This window comes from Myotis yumanensis, unplaced genomic scaffold (genome assembly GCF_028538775.1).
Source record: "Myotis yumanensis isolate MYYU_CA2020_CCGP unplaced genomic scaffold, mMyoYum1.0.hap1 SCAF_18, whole genome shotgun sequence".
Classification (NCBI taxonomy): domain Eukaryota; kingdom Metazoa; phylum Chordata; class Mammalia; order Chiroptera; family Vespertilionidae; genus Myotis; species Myotis yumanensis.
Genome location: NW_027223769.1, coordinates 3,593,506 through 3,613,816, shown reverse-complemented (window position 1 = coordinate 3,613,816; position 20,311 = coordinate 3,593,506). Strand labels below are relative to the sequence as shown.

The following is a 20,311-nucleotide window of genomic DNA, read 5'->3' as shown; positions in this document are numbered from 1 at the left end:
TTAAAATGATAAAAATTAAAGACAAAGAGAGAATCTTAAAGGCAGCAAGAGAAAAGCAAACTGTTACCTACAAAGGAGCTCCCATAAGGCTGTCAGCTGATTTCTCATCAGAAATTCTACAGGCAGAAGGAAATGGCATGAAGTATTCAAGGTAATGAAAAGCAAGGATTTGAAACCAAGACTATAGTCAGCAAGGCTATCATTCAAAATAGATGGTGAAATAAAGAGCTTCCCAGACCAAAAAAGGCTAAAGAAGTTTATCACCACAAAACCAGCACTACAAGAAATGCTAAAGGGACTGCTGTAATGAGAAGAAGAAAGAGAGAGAGACAGAGAGACAGACAGACAGATAGACAGACATAGGTATACAGAATTAAAATGGCAATAAATAAGTACCTATCAATAATAACCTTAAATGTAAATGGATTAAATGCTCTAATCAAAAGATGTAGGGTAGCTGAATGTATACAAAAATGTGACCCAATTATATGCTGCCTATAAAAGTCCCACCTCAGATCAAAAGACTCAGACAGGATGAGAGTGAAGGGATGGGGAAAAAATTCCCATGCAAATGGAAACAGAAAAAAAAAGATGGGATAAAAATACTCATATCTGACAAAAAAAGACTTCAAAATGAAGGCCATCACAAGAGACAACAAAGGTCACAACATAATACTAAACGGATTGCTCCAAAAAGAGAACATAACCCTGGTAAACAAATGTACACCTAATATAGGAGCACCTAAATATATAGATAAAGTTCTAGAGGACTTCAAAGGAAACATCAACAGCAATACAGTAATAGTAGGGGACTTTAACACCCCGCTGACATCACTGGATAGATCTTCCAGACAAAAAATTAACAAGGAAACAGTGACTCTAAATGACATACTAGATCAGATGGATTTAACTGACATTTATGGAACATTTCACCCCAAAGCTGCCGAATATATTCTTCTCAAGTGCACATGGTTAATTCACAATGATAGACCACATGATAGGACACAAAACAAGTCTCTACAAGTTTAAGAAGACTGAAATCACATCAAGCATTTTCTCAGATCACAGTGGAATGAAATTAGAAATCAACTACAGTGACAATCATTCAAACACATGAAGGCTAAATAGCATGATATTAAACAATGAATGGGTTATCAATGAGATCAAGAAAGAAATCAAAAACTTCTGGAAACAAATGAAAATGAACACACACAACCCCAAATCTCTGGGACACAGTAAAAGCAGTTCTGAGAGAGAAGTTCATAGCACTACAGGCTTACCTCAAAAGACGAGAAAAATTAATGATACACTATTTAACCTTACAACTTAAAGAATTAGAAAGAGAACAAGAAAAGCCAAGATTAAGTAGAAGGAAGGAAATAATGAAGATTAGAGCAGAAATAAATGACATAGAGACTAAAAAACAACACAAAAAAATCAATGAACCTAAGAGCTGGCTCTTTGAAAAGATAAACAAGATTGATGAACCATTAGCCAGACTCATCAAGAAACAAAGAGAGCCCTAGCTGGTTTGGCTCAGTGGATAGCAGGTCAGCCTGTGGATTAAATGGTCTTGGGTTCGATTCCAGTCAAGGGCACATGCCTGGGTTGTGGTCTCCATCCCCAGTAGGGGGTGTGCAGGAGGCAGCCAATCAATGATTCTCTTTCATAATTGATGTTTCTATCGCTCTCCCTCTCCCTTCCTCTCTGAAGTCAATAAAAATATATTTTAAAAAAAGAAACAAAGAGAGTGGACCCAAATAAATAAAATCAGAAAAGAAAGCAGAGAAGTAACCACTGACACCACAGAAATATAAGGGATTGGAAGAAAATACTATGAACAAATATATGCCAACAAGCTGGACAATGTGGATAAAATGGATAAATTCCTAGAAAAATATAATCTCCCAAAACTGAATCAGGAAGAATCAGAAAACCTGAATAGGCCAATAACTACTGAGGGAATAGAAGCAGTAATCAAAGAGAGTCCCAAGCAAGAAGAACACAAATAGGCCCACACCCAGACATATCATAATTAAAATGACAAAAATTAAAGACAAAGAGAGAATCTTAAAGGAAGCAAGAGAAAAAAAAACTTATTTTAAACTATTCCAAAAAAATTCAAGAGGAAGGAACACTGCCACGCTCTTTTTATGAGGCCAGCATTATCCTAATTCCAAAGTCAGATAAAGACATTACAAAGAAAGAGAATTACAGGCCAACATCCTTGATGAACATAGATGCTAAAATCCTCAACAAAATATTAGCAAATCAGATCCAGCAATACATTAAAAAGAGTATACACCATAAAGTGGGATTTATTTCAGGGATGCAAGGCCTGAGGTGTGTGTGTGGAGGGGGTGGGGCCACAGGGGTTGGCTAGAAGGGATCAATGGGGGGGAAAGGGGACATATGTCATACTTTCAACAATAAAGATTTAATTTTAAAAAATTAAATCACATCAAGCAAAGAAAATTAAATCACATCAAGAAAAAGAAAAACCAGGATTCCCTTATAAAGAAAATGCAATGTCTGAGGAAATTTCAACTGTGAGAATTATAACATATCTACCAACATGCATAAATTTTTTTGTTTTTTAGAATTATTCCAGGACTGTTCTGTAGCCACTCAGATGTTGCATGTGAAAGGGTCATAAAAGTTGCCAGGGGCTTGAATATCTGTCTTTTTCTCTTCTATTTCCTAATAACTCTGGGAGATAATGCACTGCAGTCATACCTAGTGATTGATATTTGAGAATAAGCTAATACTTTGACTAGCAGTATCTATATATATAAAAGCCTAAGCAACCATTCGACCGTTACCTATGATGCGCACTGACAACCAGGGGGCAGGGGGAGGGCAGGAAGAGATTAACTAAAGATCTTATATGCATACCAGAGGCCCGGTGCATGGGTTTGTGCACTGCTGGGGTCCCTCGGCCTGGCCCACGGGGATTGGGCTGAAACCGATAATAAGTATATTTTAACTTTTTCACCTTGTATACTTTTATCTACCTGGGGAAGGAGTTTTTAGGGTTGGGTGGTGGTGGTTTGCTGTTTCTGTAACTGTGCCTTTTATCCTCACACAGCCTGTTTCTGGGGACACAGTAGCCATGCTTTGGGAGGTCAGAGCTGGGTATGGCAGTCTGGTGCTTCACTCAGCTTAGTGACATCGTTATCTCTGTCAGAGAACCAGAGAAACAGCCTTTTACAGCATAAGGAAGCCCCAGAAGCTCTGGGATTTACCTCTAATCCAATAAATACTGAAGGGATTTTAGCATTAGAATATGTTATAACATTTGAATTAATTTTGACTACACTTTGGCTTTGGAGAGGAGAGAGAGAGAGAGAGGGATTGGTTGTTCCACTTATTTATGCATTCATTGGTTGACTCCTGTGTGCTCTGACTGGGAACTGAACCCAAAACCTTAGCACATCGGGAAGACACTACAACCTACTAACCTGGTCAGGACCCAGACACGCTACTTTTTGAACTCGACAGCTAAAGATTTTAAAGTGCATGTTTTATACTGTTAAGTTTTAACCAGTCAGGAAATTTTTTATATAACTAGTAATAGTTATTTTTTGTATGAATTTTATTTAGGTTTGATGTTTAGCTTTTATTAACTTTAATTCTTGCTATCTTAAATTCCTTATTGCATTTAATGGCATTCTTTTATTTTTAAGTATATTTCTTTATTGATTTAAGGGAGGAAGGGAGAGGGAGGAAGAGATAGAAATATCAATGATGAGAGAGAATCATTGATTGGCTGCCTTCTGCCCGGCCCCTACTGGGGATCAAGCCTGCAATCCGGGCATGTGCCCTTGGCTGGAATCAAACCTGGTACCTTTCAGTCCACAGGCCGATGCTCTATCCACTGAGCCAAACCGGCTAGGGCTTTACAGCATTCTTGCCAAGATATTTAGCATGTGAAAAGCAGGTTTTAGGTTGTGGGTTTTTTTTAATAGCTTCATATTGAAGCTGAGACATCATGCACAAGTTGAGTGGCAGGCCTGGTATGCTCTGTCTTGTTACATAAAGCTGTTGCCAGAATCTTAGCAAATATAACATTTTAAAAGATTGCCTTTGTATATTCATAACAAATTATGACAAGTTAAATTTACGTGAAAGTTACATTATTACTTTTTCTGTGTCATTTTACTAAGATTTTGTGTCTCATGTCTCCTGCTGAATTGGTTATTAGTAATGTTAAAAGGAATTGAAATCATTTTCACTTTGCATTTTTATATACTCAGGTAACATGTAATATAATTTGATGTACAATTTTGCCTGTTAAGAGGGTATGCTCATACAGCGGTATACGCTCAAAACATTTTGTCATGACAAGAGGCTGAATAAATAGCTATTTTACTTTTAAAAGAGCTGGAAAAATATGAATTCTACTTAATGGTAAGCATGCTGAAGTATGGGGGAAGTGTTCAGGTATCTGCAACTTTAAAATGCATCAAAAATAAAATGAACAGATAGGCAATAGAGTGACAAAGGCAAATGTAAGTGGCAGGATCTGGGTGGTATGTGTACAGGTGACTGGTTACTGTACAAGTCTTTCGACTTTTCTGCGTGCTTTCGACTTTTATTTCTAAGAAAACATTCGGAGTAAAAAACTGCAGTCACTATTTCCCGAGTGTCTACTTGAGAGGCTCCAAGGCCAGACAGCCTGGATTGATGCTGGCTTCCCACTTTCCAGGTGTGTGCTCTCAAGAATATCACTTCATTCTCAGTGCCCGAGCCTCTCCATCTGTAAACAGCACCTACTTCACAGGGTTACTGCAAGAATTAGGAAAACTAATATATGCACGGTATACAGCACAGAGAACCACCACATGATCATCAGTGTAAATGTATCCAGCCCAGGCTGAGCCCTGACTTGCATCCTTTTATGAAATCCTCATAACAATACCAGGAGGTGCAGACTCTTTTTTTGTTGTTGTTATTAATCCCCACCCTCCTCACCCGAGGATATTTTTTTCATTGATTTTTAGAGAGAGTGGAAGGGAGGAAGGGAAAGGAGAATGATAGGGAGAGAAACATAGATGTGAGATAAACATATAGATTGGTTGCCTTCCACACACTCCCCAACCAGGGCCAGCGATTGAACTTGCAACCCAGGTACGTGCCCTTGATGTATCTGTCAGACTTCTGTTTCCTAATCAAGATGCTCAGCCACCTCTTAAAGTTAAACTTGGGGGAAAAAAAATCCTCAACAAAATACTAGCAAGTGTATTAAAATACCAGAAGTGTATTAAAATGATTATGCACTATGATCAAGTAAGATTTATCCCAGGAATGCAAGGTTGGTTCAACACATGAAAATCAATCAATGTAATATACACTAATAGAATGAAGAAAAAACCCACATGATCATCTTGATTGATGCAGAAAAAGCATTTGACAAAATTCAACACTTTCATAATAAAAAACACTCAACAAACTTGGAATAGATGGGAACTTCCTCAACTTGACAAAGGACATTTATGAAAAAGTCACAGTATCATACTCAATGGTAAAAGATTGAAAGTTTTTCCCTAGGACCAGGACAAGACAAAAATGCCTATTTTCATCACTTCTATTTAACACTATACTGGAAGTGCTAGCCAGAGTAATTAGACAAGAAAAAGAAATAAAAGGCATCCAAATAGGAAAGGGAGAAGTAAAATCATCTCTATTTGCAGATGACATGATCGTAATGTGGAAAGTCCTAAAGAATCCACAAATTATTAGTGTTAATAAATGAATTCAGCAAATTTGCAGGATACAAGAGTGACAAAAATCAGTTATACCTCTTTACACTAGCAGTGAACAATCCAAAAATGAAACTAAGACAATAATTTCATTTAGCCATAGCCAGTTTGGCTCAGTGGATAGAGTGTCAGCCTGCAGACAGGTCCTGGGTTCAATTCTGGTCAAGGGCACATACCTCAGTTGCAGGCTCCAGGGCGCATGCAGGAGGCAACCAATCGATGTTTCTCTCACATTGATATTTCTCTCTGTCTTTCCTTTTCTCTTCCACTCTCTCTAAAAATCAATGGAAAAATACCCTCAGGTGAGGATTTAAAAAGAAAAAAAGATGTTGAAAAACAAACAGATAAATAATAAAATAATTTTAAAAAATAATAATTTCATTTACAATAGCATCTAAAAGAGCAAAGTGGTTAGAATAAATATAACCAAGGACATGAAAGACATATATACTGAAAAGTACAAAACATTGCTGGAAGAAATTTATAAAGACCTAAATGAATGGAACATCTTGTATTCATAGATTGGAAGACTTCACCTTGTTAAGACAGCAATAATTCCCAAAGTGATCTACAGATTTAATTCAATCCCTACCAAAATCCCAATGGACTTTTTACAGAAATGGAAAAGCTAACCGGAAAATTTATATGGAATTGCAAGGGACCCAGAATAGCCAAAACAATTTAGAGAAAGAACAAAATATTATACTTTTCAACTTCAAAACTTACTCCAAAGTTACAGTAATCAAAACAGTGTCATACTGCCTGGCTGTTGTGGCTCATTGGTTGAGCATTGACCAATGAACCAGGAGGTCATGGTTTGAGTCTCAGTCAGGACATATGCTGGGGTTGTGGGCTCTATCCCAGCAGGGGGTGTGCATGAAGCAGCGGATAGAAATACAGACCAATTAAATAGAATTGACCACCCAGATATATACCCACATATCTATAGTCAATTGATTATCTTGGCAATATGGGTGCCAAGACTATTCAATGAGAAAAGGATAGTCTCTTTAACAAATGGTGCTGGGACTACAGATAAACACATGGAAAAAAATGAAGATGAACCCCTAACTCAAACCATTTACAAAAATTAACTCAAAATGGACCAAAGACCTAAATATAAGAGTTAAAACTATAAAACTCTTAGAATAAAGCATGAAGTTTTAGAAATAAAACATGGGTCCTTAGATATGACAATGGGTGCACAAAACAACAAAAGAAAAAAACAGATAAATTGAACTTTATCAAAATAAAAAATGTTTATAAAGGACACTATCAAGAGAGTGAAAAGACAACCCACAGATGGGGGGAAATTTTTGTAAATTGATAACAGTCTAGTATAAAGAATATATGAATAACTTTTACAATTCAAAAATAAAAAGACAGCCCTAGCTGGTTTGGCTCAGTGGATAGAGCGTCAGCCTGCAGACTAAAGGGTCTCATACCGGTTGTAGCTTGATCCCCGCCATGATCAGGGTGCATGTAGGAGGCAACCAATCGATGTGTCTCTCTCACATCGATGTTTCTTTCTGTCTTGGCCCCTCCTTTCCACTCTCTCTCTAAAAGTCAATGGAAAAATATCCTCAGTGAGGATTAACAAAATAAAAAAATAAATAAAAATACAATGAAAAAATGGGTAAAGAATTTGAAAAGACATTTCTCCAAAGAAGGTAAACAAATGTCCAATAAACACATGAAAAGATACTCAACATCATTAGTCATTAGGGAACTGCAAATCAAAATCTCAATGAGATAACTACTTTATACCTACTAGGATGACTATTAAAAAAAAATTAAAAATAAGTGTTGATGAGGATGTGGAGAAATTAGAAATCTTGTACATTGTTAGCAGGAATGTAAAATAGTGCAGTCACTGTGGAAAATAATTTGGTAATTCCTCAAATAGTCAGACATAAGTTTACTCTATGACCCAGTAATTCCATTCCTAGGTATATACCCCCCAAAATTATAAAGAGGTTCTCAAACAAATACTTGCACATAAATGTCCATAGCAGCACTATTTACAAGAGCCCAAAGGTGGACACAACCCAAATTTCCATCAATGGACGAATAGATAAACAAAATGTGGCTAATCCATACAATGGAATATTATTCAACCAAAAAAAGAAGGATGAACCCCGTAAACAATGCTAAGTGAAAGAAGCCAGATACGAAAGACCATCTACTGTATGATACAATTTGTATGAAATGTCTAGAATAAGTAAATTCAGAGACAGAAAACAGATTAGAGGTTGCCGGAGGCTTACTGTGTGTGATGGGGCAGGGAGGAGAGTGGGAGGGGTATTACAGGGAGTAACTGCTTACTGGGTATGAGGTCTCTTTGAGGAATGATGAAAATGTTTGGAACTAGATAGAAATGATGGTTAAATGACATTGTGAATGTACTAAGTGCCACTGAATTGAAAATTATTAATTTAATGTAAATTTCACCTAAAAAGAATTAAACTTGGGGAATCCTGGGAATTCCACTGCTTAATGTTTACAGCCCAAAGCTCAGAAGCAGGAAGGAATTCGCCCAAGGTCACACTCTCCCCGGAGGAGATGGCCCTGCCCTTTTCTTGCTTTGATTTTCATCCCTGACTCATTTCCAGATGACAGAAGATTCCATTGAGAACGTCCTGTGTGTGGCCATAATGAGAATGCTTCCCCAACAAGCCTGTGAGGAGGAGCTGCTACGACCCCCCATTTTATAAGGAGAAAACTTAGTCCAGGAGAGGGGTCACTTGTGCCTACGGTCCCAAAGCCGGGTGGTTTGACACCAAATCCACACTAACCAGACGGCAGTGTATTTTCAAAAAAACAGTTGTGACAAATGTCTGGCCCCACATGCCCTTCCAGACCCTGTAATTACCCCATTAGAGGTGAGGCCTATGTCCTCTTCCCTGAGTCTGGGAAGACCTCTATGACTGTCTGGACACATAGAATAACATGAACAAGTCCAGAAAGGCAACACAGCTTCCTCCTGGCTAGTACATGTGCTGAAGCAATTTCTCTCCCTCCCCCCCGCCCCGCCCCCCACCCCTTGTTTTGGAGCCCTGTGCCACTGTGTAAGAAATCCAGCTTTCTGAAGCCTCCATGCCGGAGACCCTGGGGAGAGACCCTGTGACCACATGAAGGGAGCGATGTCTGGCCAGTCTGGTGCTACAGCTCCACACACCACCTGATTGCAACTGCGTGAGATCCTGGAGGCAGACCTACTCAGCTGAGCCTTTCCCAAATCCCTGACCTACGGAACCGTGAGGCATTATAAGTGATTGATATTTTAAGTCGCTAAATTTTGGAGAAATTGGTTACACACAACAGATAACTGATACAACTACTCTGCTATTTCTCCAGAAATAGCAGTTGCTATGGGCTCTGTATTTCAAATATCTCCATGCTAGTCCCTGGCAGTACTAGCCCCAATTAGTACTGACTAGTCAATACTGACACCCTCAAATTTGTTTTCTTTACTCCTGGTTTCAGGTCTAAAATTGTGTGTGTGAGGAAATCTGGGGTATTGACTCGTTTCGGGGGCTCAGAGCTCTCTGCAGTGGGAATTTCAGAAATATGAGGAATCATTGAGTGGAGACTGCTAAGGTCTGCAAGGTACAGGCATTATTTACTTGTCCAGTTTACCCCAGAATCCCCTTTGGGGAACTCCTTTACAACACTGGATAAAGCAATCTGGGTGCCCTCCCTTCCCCTGGCCAAGGGGAAGACGGTGACCCAAGCCAGGCCAATCCCATGCCCTCTCATTAGAATTTGAACCCAAAGCTTTGGGAGTTGGGTTCATCTCACAATGGTTCCCTGAAGGAACTGTCCCCTGTTGCCACGTCCACAGGATGTCCAGCTCTCTGCCCTTTTGTTACTTACTGCTCTGACTGCCCTTCGATTTTGTGGGATTCCCATAGCCTTCCAAGAATTTTATTTTAGGCTTAAGTTAGCCAGATTGGTTTCTATTGCCAGCAACCAGAGAACTGGCTAATGTAGGAGGCTGAGATTGTGGGTGGGGGACTAAATTCAGGGTCCAGGTGACAGGGCAGAAGAAAGGCTCTATTTTCCACTGTCTTTTGCAGGTAGGGCTGTCCATGTGACTAGGTTCTGACCAGTGGAATGCAATTAGAAATGATGCGCAGCTCCCAGAAAGGAGAGGACATGCCCTCTTCACCGCCTCTCCATGCTGCGGTGGGAGGAAGATGTGAAGGCTGGAGCGTGCGCATCCATCGTGGACCAGGAAGTGGAGCTCTCCTTCGGCAACAGGACAGAAGGAGCTGTGGCCCTGCTGAGTGGAGGGGAGCCACACCAGTGCTGCACGGCCTGCCTCTGGGTCTTTCCCATGACACAGAAGGAAACTTTCATTTCACTGAAATCCCTGGTGTCTAGGGTTTCTGCTACAAGCCTCAGAATCCTCACTGGGAGAATACTACTGAGAAAACAGCCCATTTGATGCTTTCATCTGATTCTCAGAGGGGACCTTGACCCCCTCAAATATAAAGAAACACAGGAAAAATGAATCAAGGCTGAAGGAAGAGTGGGGAAGGGAAATTGTTTGAGAAGGGCCTGAGGGAGCCTGCTGGGGGTAGGAGCCAAACTTGACCTGGGTGGGGCATATCCATAAACAAAAATTCATGGGGCTGGACAAGGAGTGCACATGTATGTATATGGTCCTCAATTAGAAAAGTCAGAGAAACATGAAGAACTACTAATAATAAGGAGGATAGTAGCCAGTGTTTTCCTGAGTGTTTCCCATGTGCCAGTCATTATTCTACATCCTGGTATTAACCTACTCAAGTCTACAATATCCTGTAAGTTAGGAGCTCGGAGTTCAGCCCCTTTTCTGGATGAGGACGCCAGACCTGGAGAGGAGAGGTGAATGGCAGGCCCGGGAAGGGGCTGGAATGCCAGGGAATGGAAGAGGAGTCAGCAGGCTTTGGGCTCTGGCGATACTCACGGAGTCCTTGAGTGCCAGGAAACAGTGGCAGATCCAGCGGCGGGTGGTCCCATCACGGCAGATGTAAGAGAAAGCCTTGTCAAGGTTGCGGTCAGGAGCACAAAAGGAGACCTTTTCAATGGTCTGATCCACCAGCAGGTCCTGGGAGTGGTTGGGGAGGCCGAGAAGAATGTGAACTGTCTTTCATGTATTCATTCAACATTCCCTTAGTGTCTCTCTATCTCCCATTCTGATTGGGGTAGGCACCGAGCAGTCACTGTGCATTCTGTTGTGGACCCTAATGGCATGGGGCCCCCAGTTTATCACAGAACCAGACCCATCACCAGGAGAGAACCCAGGCTGTAATGAGGGAGGTACAGGCAGAGAGATCACAGATGGGATGGGGGAGGCACAGGGGCTTGCAGGAGCCAAGAGGAGGTGCCTGACCCAACTTGGATATATCTGGGCGGTGGAGTCAGGCAACGCTTCCTAGAAGCAAAAGGCAGGGAACAGTATTTCAGGCTGAGGGACTGCCTGTGCTAAGGTGTCAACACACTTCTGTCATTAAACTAATTCTCATTGTGTGCTGGCTGCCTCCTCTGGTGGTCTCTGGGCTGGAGGCAGGGAATTCAAAAGTGAGCAAACAGACACCCAGATCCTGGCCCCATGGCACTCCTCTCTGGCTGCGTAGACTGACAACAAACACATAACAGCTAACATTCATTGATCTGAACACTTATGCTGTACCAGGTGATAAAGACCAATAGCAGCTTTAAGCAAATATACTAAGTTGGGAGGGCCTACAGGAGGAGCTAGGGTTAATGGAAGTTCTCACACTCTATGTAACCACAAGAACCCTACAAGGGAGAACCCTATCTATATATATAAAAGCCTAAGTGACCAGAACATGCACTGACCACCAGGGGGCAGACGCTCAATGCAGGAGATGCCCCCTGGTGGTTAATGCGCTCCCACAGCCAACCTCCTCCAGCTGGCCAACCTCCCACCGGTTCCTCCCCCTGGCTGGCAGGCCCCGATCAGGCTATCGGGTGATCGAGCCCCTGGCTGGGACGGGGAACTGGGGGTGGGTGGCGGCAGACGTGGCCCTTTTCCCAGGGGGGCCGAGGGCTGGCTGCCTCCTCAGGGCCAGCGGCCAACCTCCCACACCCTGTTCCCCCCGCCCCGGCCAGCAGGTCCCAATCAGCCAGCTGCCCACTGAGGTGGTGGTGCAGCAGTGAGGGAAAGAGGAGGGGGAGAGGCAGGGAACCGTGTGGTGGCAGCACCGGTGGCAGGTGTCCGTTCCTTCCATGCCCGGCCTGGCAACCGTTGCCTCCTCTCCCAACCCTGCTGGGGCCTTTGGGCCTTGATTGGCCTGTCCCTGATCACCAGCCAGGCCTACGGACCCCATCTGTGCACAAATTTCGTGCACCGGGCCTCTAGTGTTTATAATAAAGCTCTATGTTCTAACTTCTTCCCTTAACTTCCTTCCCTTCTATAAATACCCCTCAATTTTGGCACGCAGGCCAGAGTGTGCATGTGGCTTCTTTTGTCTGCATGCACTGGTTTGCAACCCTTTCCTTTACCCCAATAAGTCCTTTTTGGGACAAAACAACTAGTCGGTATTATTTTTCATTTGACATAGGCACAGTTTTAAACTATGTGATACACTTTCTCAGGTAATGGCAGGGTCTTTATTATCCCCATTTTAAAGATGACACAGTTGAGGCACAGAAGGGTAACATCTCATACCCAGGGTCACCCAGCTGGTAAGTAGGTGAGCTGGGATCGGAGCTGAGGCAGCTGCTCCACAGTCTGTGCTCTTACCCACTATCTATGCCAGCTCACAAATAACCACAGGACTCAATCTTGAATTATGACTGGGGTGTGCCATGATGTTGCAGGAACACATGGTATTGTCTAGAAGGTCCCTGAGGGAGGGACATCCTAGAGGTGGGTGGGAAAGCATCCTCAGCCCCATTTGAGCAGGATGAGGAGAGGGGCACTCTGGTGCCCTCTCCTAACCCTAAAGACCTCCTACCTTGGTCTTGTCATCCACCACTCGGAGCCCATCGGCTGACACCCACAGGACCGACTTCACGGACTTCCGGCCCATCTGGGGGGGAGGTGAGAATAGAGGGCCGGATGAGGGCTGCCTCTTCCAGTCTGACCTTGCCCCCTCTCTGCGCCAGCCCCTTACTCACCGCCTTCAGCCTCTTCACAGCATCCTCACACACGTGCATCCCCCTGGACTCTTCCACCTCCACGTGACCCAGGTACTTGGAGGGAGGAAACAGGACATGAAATGAGCAGAGTAATCAATAATTCCTAGTGTTCCCTGAGCAGCTGTGATGCACTACACAATGTCCTAAGCACAACATAGGTATTAACTCATTTACTCTGCACCTCAGCTCTACAAGATGGGTACTGCATTCCCATCCCAAATACACAAACGAGAGTGTGCGGTAGTGATTCCCATCCTGCCTCTATCCCTGGGCCTTAACAACATCATTCTTGTCCTGAGTGCCAGCATCTGCATCTGAGCCTGAGGACTGGCCCCAGCAATAACTGATGGGATTTGGGGTGCATATGCTCTAGCTCCCTCCCCTTGTGGGTAGATGGCTCTATTTCCCAGAGTCCCCATGGGCATGAAGCACAGTTGCCCACACACCACTGATTAGCTGTCTTCCCTTCCTCACTCCCACCAGCATTCCCCATTCCTCCTATTGGTCTGCATCTAGGGGAATGGACCAAGTTGGTATTTAAACCTGAACCTGCTGTCTCCCTTACGAATGTGTAGTGTGGGTTGTAAAGGGTCATAAAAGGATTTGCAAATGCTACAAAATTTTTGTGACTCTCCAGTGCCCTCTGGAAATTATGAGCTCCCACAAAATGGGGTTGACCCAGGCATGTCATCCCCCAGGTAACATTTCCCTGGTACAAGAGAATGCGTGCCGTTTTTTAAAATATGTTTTTATTGATTTTAGAGAGAGAGGGAGAAAGAGAGACAGAAAAACATCGATGTGAGAAACATCAAACTGCTGCCTCCTACACGCCCCCTACTGGGGATCTAGCAGACAAGCCAAGGGGAACCCAACCAGGGACCTTTGGGAGCACCTACAACTGCACACCACCAGCCAGGGCTAGGCTTTTAATCCCGACTCTGAAGCACTCAGGCAGTGGGGTCACGCCTCGGCAGGCTCACAGTTCTTTGTGGACGCGCTGTTTCCACCACACAGGACAGAACCGCCTCACCCAACTGGGGCACGCATGTGCCCACCCCCGCCCGCGCCCTTCGCACTCACCCTGACTGGGAAGCTGCACGTGCCCTTGCGCACCGCGTCCTCGTCTGCCTGCCACTGGTGCGGGCGTGATGCCTCAGGCATGTAGGCTGGCTTCCGCCGCCGCAGGCTCTGCCTTAACTTGTTCATTGTGCCAGCCCCGTCTGCTGACACAGGGCAGGGAGTGGTCAAGGGCCAGGGTCAGAAGCATGGGGCTCAAGGAGGATGGACACAGAGCTCAGGGAGCAAGGGGTGAGATAACAAGGGAGTAGGTTTAGGGGGTTGTTGGGTTAGAGGACATGACCAGGGAACTAGGACCAGCAGCAGTGACAGGGAAAGGGGGTGATGTAAGGCAGGGGAGTGCAAGAGTCAGAAGACATGGAGCTAAGGGGTAGGGAGGTCTGGGATAGGGGTCACCGCTTCTAGGGGTCTGGAGATTGGGGATGTGACAGTCTAGAATCATGAGGATCCAAAGTAATGGGAAGTCAAGGCATTGGAAGGCCCCGGGATTACAGGGCACAGAGCCAGGGTCATGAGGTCAACGGCTTTACAGGAATGAGGTCAGGGGGTGAGGTGGTCAGAGGGAACAGGAGTTGGGAGTTGCATGGGTCCAATGTGTGGAGCATGGGTCCAATGTGTGGGGGTCTTCGAAGGTCCAGGGATTGAGGTCCAGAGCCAAGGCAGAGGGTATGGAGAACAAGGGCTTGTCTCTGTGCCCCAGAGATACCACCCCTCTAACAACTGTGTCTAGTCTAAGGCAGGAGACCTGGGGCAGTGTGCACCTGTGACTGTCAGAGGTAGGGATGAGGGTGGAGGGGGCCAGCTACTAAGATAGTCTTCATTGACTAAGACAGTCTTCACTGACTGACAAGCCATAGTGGCAGTCCCAGGAAGAGGGTGAAGGCACACACAGGACAGAGCACCAGCAGATGGGGACTATGTGCATGTGCAAGCAAGTATGCAGGTGGTGTTCCTGAATGGTGCCTGTGAGGGTGTCCAGAGCTGAGCATGCAACTGTTGTGAGTGTGTGTATTTCTGAAGGCTGTACAAAAGGACGTGGGTCTGCGAATGGTTGTTTCCTAGAGTATGTGTCTGTGCAGGCTGGCCTGAGGGGATCTATGTCCAAGAGTGTGGTTGTTGTCTGTCAGTGCAGGTCCTCAAAGATTGTTGATGAAGGGTATCTATGTGTGAGAGTGGTTGTGAGTGTGTGTTAGGGAATGTTGCCTGTGAGTGTGTGTCTGAGCAAGAAGCTGTTGTCTTTGAACTGTGTGTCTGCATGAGGGTGTGGCTACTGTCATTGATGACTGCTGCCTCTGACAGTATATGTATGACAGTTACCCAAGAGACCATGTCTATGTCCAAGACTGCAGCTGTTGTTAGGGAAGGTGTGTCTGTCTCAGAGCATGTGGTTGTTGTTGTAGAGTTGGGTCCATGAGTGTTGTTCTGAGGATGTGTCAGTATGCACCCGTGAGGTTGTTGCCTTTGAGAGTTGTTTGTGACTGTATTTATGAGGATGTGACTATGTGAGAACATGGCTGTTGTCCATGAGTGCTGGGTATTATGGTGAGACTTCTGTATGTAGAAGTGTAACCTTTATGACAGAATGGGTCCACAGGTACTGTCTGTGAGGCAATGTCTGCTTGAGAAAGTTTGGCTGTTGTCTATGAAAATGTGCGTCTGTATATGTTGTCTGCAAAAGTGTGTATCTAAGAGTCGGTATCTGCTTAGTGTCTGTAGTCACCTGTCTGAGGGAGTCTAGGTATAGTCTGGGAATGTGTCTGAATGTCTGTGACCCTGCACTTGTGTGTGTGTTGGGGTTGGTGTGTGTCTGAATGTCTCAGTGTGTGTATGACATGGTCCAGGTATGTGTATCTGTGCACGAGTCAGGCTTGGATGGTCACTGAGTGTGCAGGGAAGAGGTTTGAGGGTATCTACTCATGAGTGTGATTAGGCCTGTGTGATTGCAGGGACAGTTCTGCTAGGCATGCTAGGCAGACCCACCCACACACTCAGTCCTGGTCCTGTTCCTAGCTGGTCACTCACCTGACTCCGTCCTGGAGGTTTCAGGGGCCCCCGGGGCCCCACAGGGGGCTGGGGGCAGGTGCTGCTCAGGCCTTCTGGGTCTGTCCTGCCCAAGGAACAGAGGAAAAGGTGAGAGGCTGGCTTGGGATGGGCACACTCCCCTACCTTACCCCCTTGTTGGGCATCAGCCATCCCCCCTCCATCTCAGGCTCCCTGATGATAGCCTGGTTGTCATAGCAACTGTTACAAGGGAAATGAGCCACCTGGTTGTGTTTTGGGGGCATTTCTTAGGGAATATTCTGGGCTCAGGAGGCTCTTAGTACCCACAGGGATGGTGTGAGGAGGGGAGTAGCCTTGTCTTCTAGACATGTGTTCAGGGATACACAATCACATGTATGATGCAACTCATGTCTACAGTTGTCCCTAGCACCGGGTCACAACTCTGCACATTTAGTTATACACAGACACAACCCCAACTATAAACACCAGGTCACACAGACTTACCTAAACAGTCACAGCCACTACAAACATCTTGTTCACAGATATACACAGTCTCCACTACAGACATATGTCTACATGCATATAGAGAGTCCCAGCCTGTCTAGGCCCTGCCACAAACACCTGGTCATGCCAGCTACTGATATTTGGTCACTTCTATTTATTTCATCCACATACAAAGAGCTGAGCCCAGGCATACCCACTAGAGTGGCATATGTACAGCCACACCCAATGACAGTTATGTTTCCTCAGGCAGCCACCCAAGATATTCACATCACAGACGCACTCACATAGAATCACACCCAGTCACACAGATGAAATCACACACATAAACACTTATCACACCTAGCTCCAATGCTGTGTGTTGACATCTGGTCACGGATGCATGCAGATATACACACAGCCACACCCAGTCACAGCCAAATGTGTTGAATCATCTACGGGCACACAGCTGCATATGGACATTCAACCCTTGATATCAATCACACCAATTCACCTTTTTGGTCACACACTGTCACACAATGACACATACCCAGTCATAGGGGCTCACATTTAGTCACAGTATCAGCTAACTTATATGGACAGTCCTCCGTCATCAATCAGACAGAGACCTGGATGGCCATGGCCCATGCATTATAAAGAAACAGGCTGGCACACTCAAGACATGCATACAACCACCCAGAGACAACTGTCCCCAAGGATGGCCACACTCAGACACAGCCAGACAACTGGTGGTCCAGAGTCACAGCCATACACATTTCAGAACTGGTCGTGTAGGCAAAGTCACACAACATCAGTGTCCATATTACCTGGCCATATATCACAGTCATAATTCTGTCACCCGATAATCCCTACCCAGCTGTACCACATCACAGCATCACAGAGAAACACATAGTCTCTCTTCATGCAAACACACAAGTCACACAGACATGTGACCACATACAATCACAGCCCCATGTAGTCAGACACATATCTCACACAGAGATATCAGCACACAATTTCCACTTTACACACTACACGCACACAGTCAGGTGCATGCTCAGAAATGCAGTGACCCAGACATAGAATTTACAGCTGCATATATGCAGAAGACGCAGCTCCTGACAGTCATGCTGTCACCAAATCACACTCAAACACCAGCAGTCCAGCATACACACAAACACACACACACCAAATAGTCACACAGCTAGACACACGCTCACAGCCCATGACACAGACACAAGTACTTACAGTCACCCAGGGTCACAGACATGCAGGTCACACAAATATAGAAGCCCCAGTCACCTACACTCCCTCCAACACGCACAGTAGCCTGGTGCCATCAGACACAGACACACCTATATCTTGAGTTAGATACAGTGAAATAACCCACTATTAATGGTCAGCCAGAGTTTCAGACCCCAAGTCAAGTACATAACCCAAATCACACATTCGCAACTGCAACTACACACAATCACTCAGTATCAACACACAGCTAGATACAGTCATTTATATAACTCTGGTCATATACACAGACCAGTCACACAAACATACAAGTCACAGTGCCATCACACACACCCAGTCACATAGGCACAACGTGACTGACTTTGTATACAATGGCAGTCACATACTCAGTTGCGGGGACGTGTGCCACAGACCTATGTGTGACACAAATATAAATCAGACACAACCACAAATGTACACAGTCATTGGGAGAGTCGCACATGGACAGCCATAGACACAACTCCATTTACACATAATCACAACTCCACCCACATCTTCAGTCAACCACACACAAGTCCAACCCCAGACTCAACATATGCACTTCCACATACCCAGTCCTAGTTACCAAGGCACACAAACACGGGGTCACTAAAGATGGAACCACAGACACAACCCCACAGACACAACCATGCACACACCCAAACAGACTGAAAAGTACAGGGTTCTTTTAGAGCAGCTGTCGTATACACATAGTCACACAAATGCTGGGGTCACTCACAGACACAACCACAAGCACAAAACACAGACACAAGATTCCCCATAGTCACCAGCACAGACACACACAGAGCCAGTCACGTAAACAGGGGGTCACACTCAGGCACCCCCCGTCGCTTGCTTCCCCCTCCCCCCCAGGTACCACACACAAAGCCGCCATCACCTCCGATGCTGCAGACAGACTACAGTCGGTCTCTGGGAAGCCGCCCCCACCCCTTCCAGCATGAATCCTGGAGCGTGGGGGACCGGCGCATTATCCGAGGGTGGGGCCACTCCCAGGCAGCTGGGCAGCCTCAGGGACAAAGGGGGTGGCCCAGAGGACCTGAGCCCTGGGACCCTTGACCAAGCAGAGAGGGGAAAGAGGATGTGCCTGAAATTTCCCTGATTTTATTCAGGCTGGGGTGGGGGTGGGGTCCCAGGCACTGGGACCTTGTTTTGAGAAGGGGCTGTTCCTGGGACGCTGCCCAGGGATTGGGGGGAGGGGGAAGGGGAAGGATGCTATGCCCAGGACGCCTCTGAGGGACAGATCTGCCCGGAAGCCCCCAGGTCTTGGGTTGGTGGGGAACCGGTGCCCAGGGACCCACCAAGACCTTGCCCAGAGGGTTGTTGTGCTCAGAGCTCCCCTCCGGCAGGGAGGAGTCGGGATGGCGTCTGGGCTGGAATCGCCTCCAGGAGGCCTTGGCTTCATCTGGGGGTTGTGTCCCGGACCCATCCCCAAGCCTTGCGGAGGGAGTTGTACCGAGAATCTGTCGCCCTGTCCTTGGTTTTTCTGAGGTGGAGTTCGGTGTCGGGGGTCCCTATCTCTAGGGCCTTGGTAAAGGAGGGCCTTGGCGAGACCCCTGTCTCCCAAGCTTTGACTTGGTGGGGGCCTGTTCGTGGACCCCCACCCAGGACCGCACTCGCCAGCCTTGGCACCCTCTCCCCATCGGGGTGCCTCCCACCCTCCGCCACATCAGCAGCGGCGCCGCCCCCCACCCGAGCCCCACTCTCCCGCCCTTCTCACGCTGGCTGCCGCGCTGCGGGACATCCAGGGCCCGGACGCCCCCGCCTCCCGCGGCCCCGGCGGGGCCCGGATCCCCGAGTGCTGCTGCTGCTGCTGCTGTGACGGCGGCGGCGGCAGTTCTGACGGACGCTGGCCCGGGCTGCAAACCCGCGGATGGTGCGGGATGCACACTCTCCGGCTCGCTCTGCTCCCAGTGGTTTCCGATCCGGGGGCGGAGGGAGCGCCCCTCCCGCCTCGCCTCCCCGCCCCGGCCCCGCCCACTGGCCCGCCGCCGGCTGGATACACAGAAAGACCCCGCCCCGGCCCTGCGCCCAGGCCGGCCCTGGCCCCACCCACTGGTCACCAAGCCACGCCCACACGCCAGTGTAACCCCGCCTTCTCCGGTGCGGCCGCCGCTCCGCCACGCCCATTAACCAGTCCCTGACTGGATGTGCACGGGAGCCTCGCTGACTTTCCCTCCAGGTCCTTCGAGGCCGCCACTCCCTTCCCCTCCTCGACCACTGACCTCAGCTCTCCTTCAGTTCTGCATCCGAAAGAGTTGCTTCGAGAAAAGGCTTCCCGCCCCACATCCTCAAATCCTCCAGCTAACCCCACGGTTTTCCCAGCCCAACGGGGGCGGGCAGAAGCGGTGACGAGGCACTTTTTGCCACGAATGGGAGGGGAAATGAACAGACCCCTGCGTCCTAGTGCGGATCCGTTTTGCAAAGGCAGTGGGGGCGCCGGCTGGGACTAGGGCGCGGTTCTGGCTGCCGCTGCGACCTCCGCTCCCTCCGGATCCTGTGGGTTTGGCAAAGCAGCTGGCAGGGGCATAAAGGCCCATTAGCAAAGGCGAGGTTGG

At 46.5% G+C, this 20,311-nt stretch overlaps 1 protein-coding gene across 4 annotated transcripts in view; it reads right to left on the bottom strand.

Annotated features, from left to right (window-relative positions):
* Window positions 1-20,226, bottom strand: part of NUMBL (NUMB like endocytic adaptor protein) — a 34,846-nt gene extending 14,620 nt beyond the window's left edge. For 2 of the 4 annotated variants that reach the window (XM_070398079.1, XM_070398082.1), the window contains exons 1-6: window positions 19,474-19,678; window positions 16,017-16,101; window positions 13,998-14,137; window positions 12,897-12,971; window positions 12,734-12,808; window positions 10,717-10,857 (exon numbers count right to left, since the gene is read on the bottom strand). In XM_070398079.1, coding sequence (XP_070254180.1) covers window positions 10,717-10,857; window positions 12,734-12,808; window positions 12,897-12,971; window positions 13,998-14,137; window positions 16,017-16,101; window positions 19,474-19,497 — 540 coding nt within the window. In that variant the 5' untranslated portion in view covers window positions 19,498-19,678. Of the gene's footprint in view, window positions 1-10,716; window positions 10,858-12,733; window positions 12,809-12,896; window positions 12,972-13,997; window positions 14,138-16,016; window positions 16,102-19,473; window positions 19,679-19,978; window positions 20,078-20,147 lie in introns of those variants that run through there. The other 2 variants (XM_070398081.1, XM_070398080.1) reach the window with 2 other exon arrangements.
* Window positions 20,227-20,311: the final 85 nt, after the last annotated feature.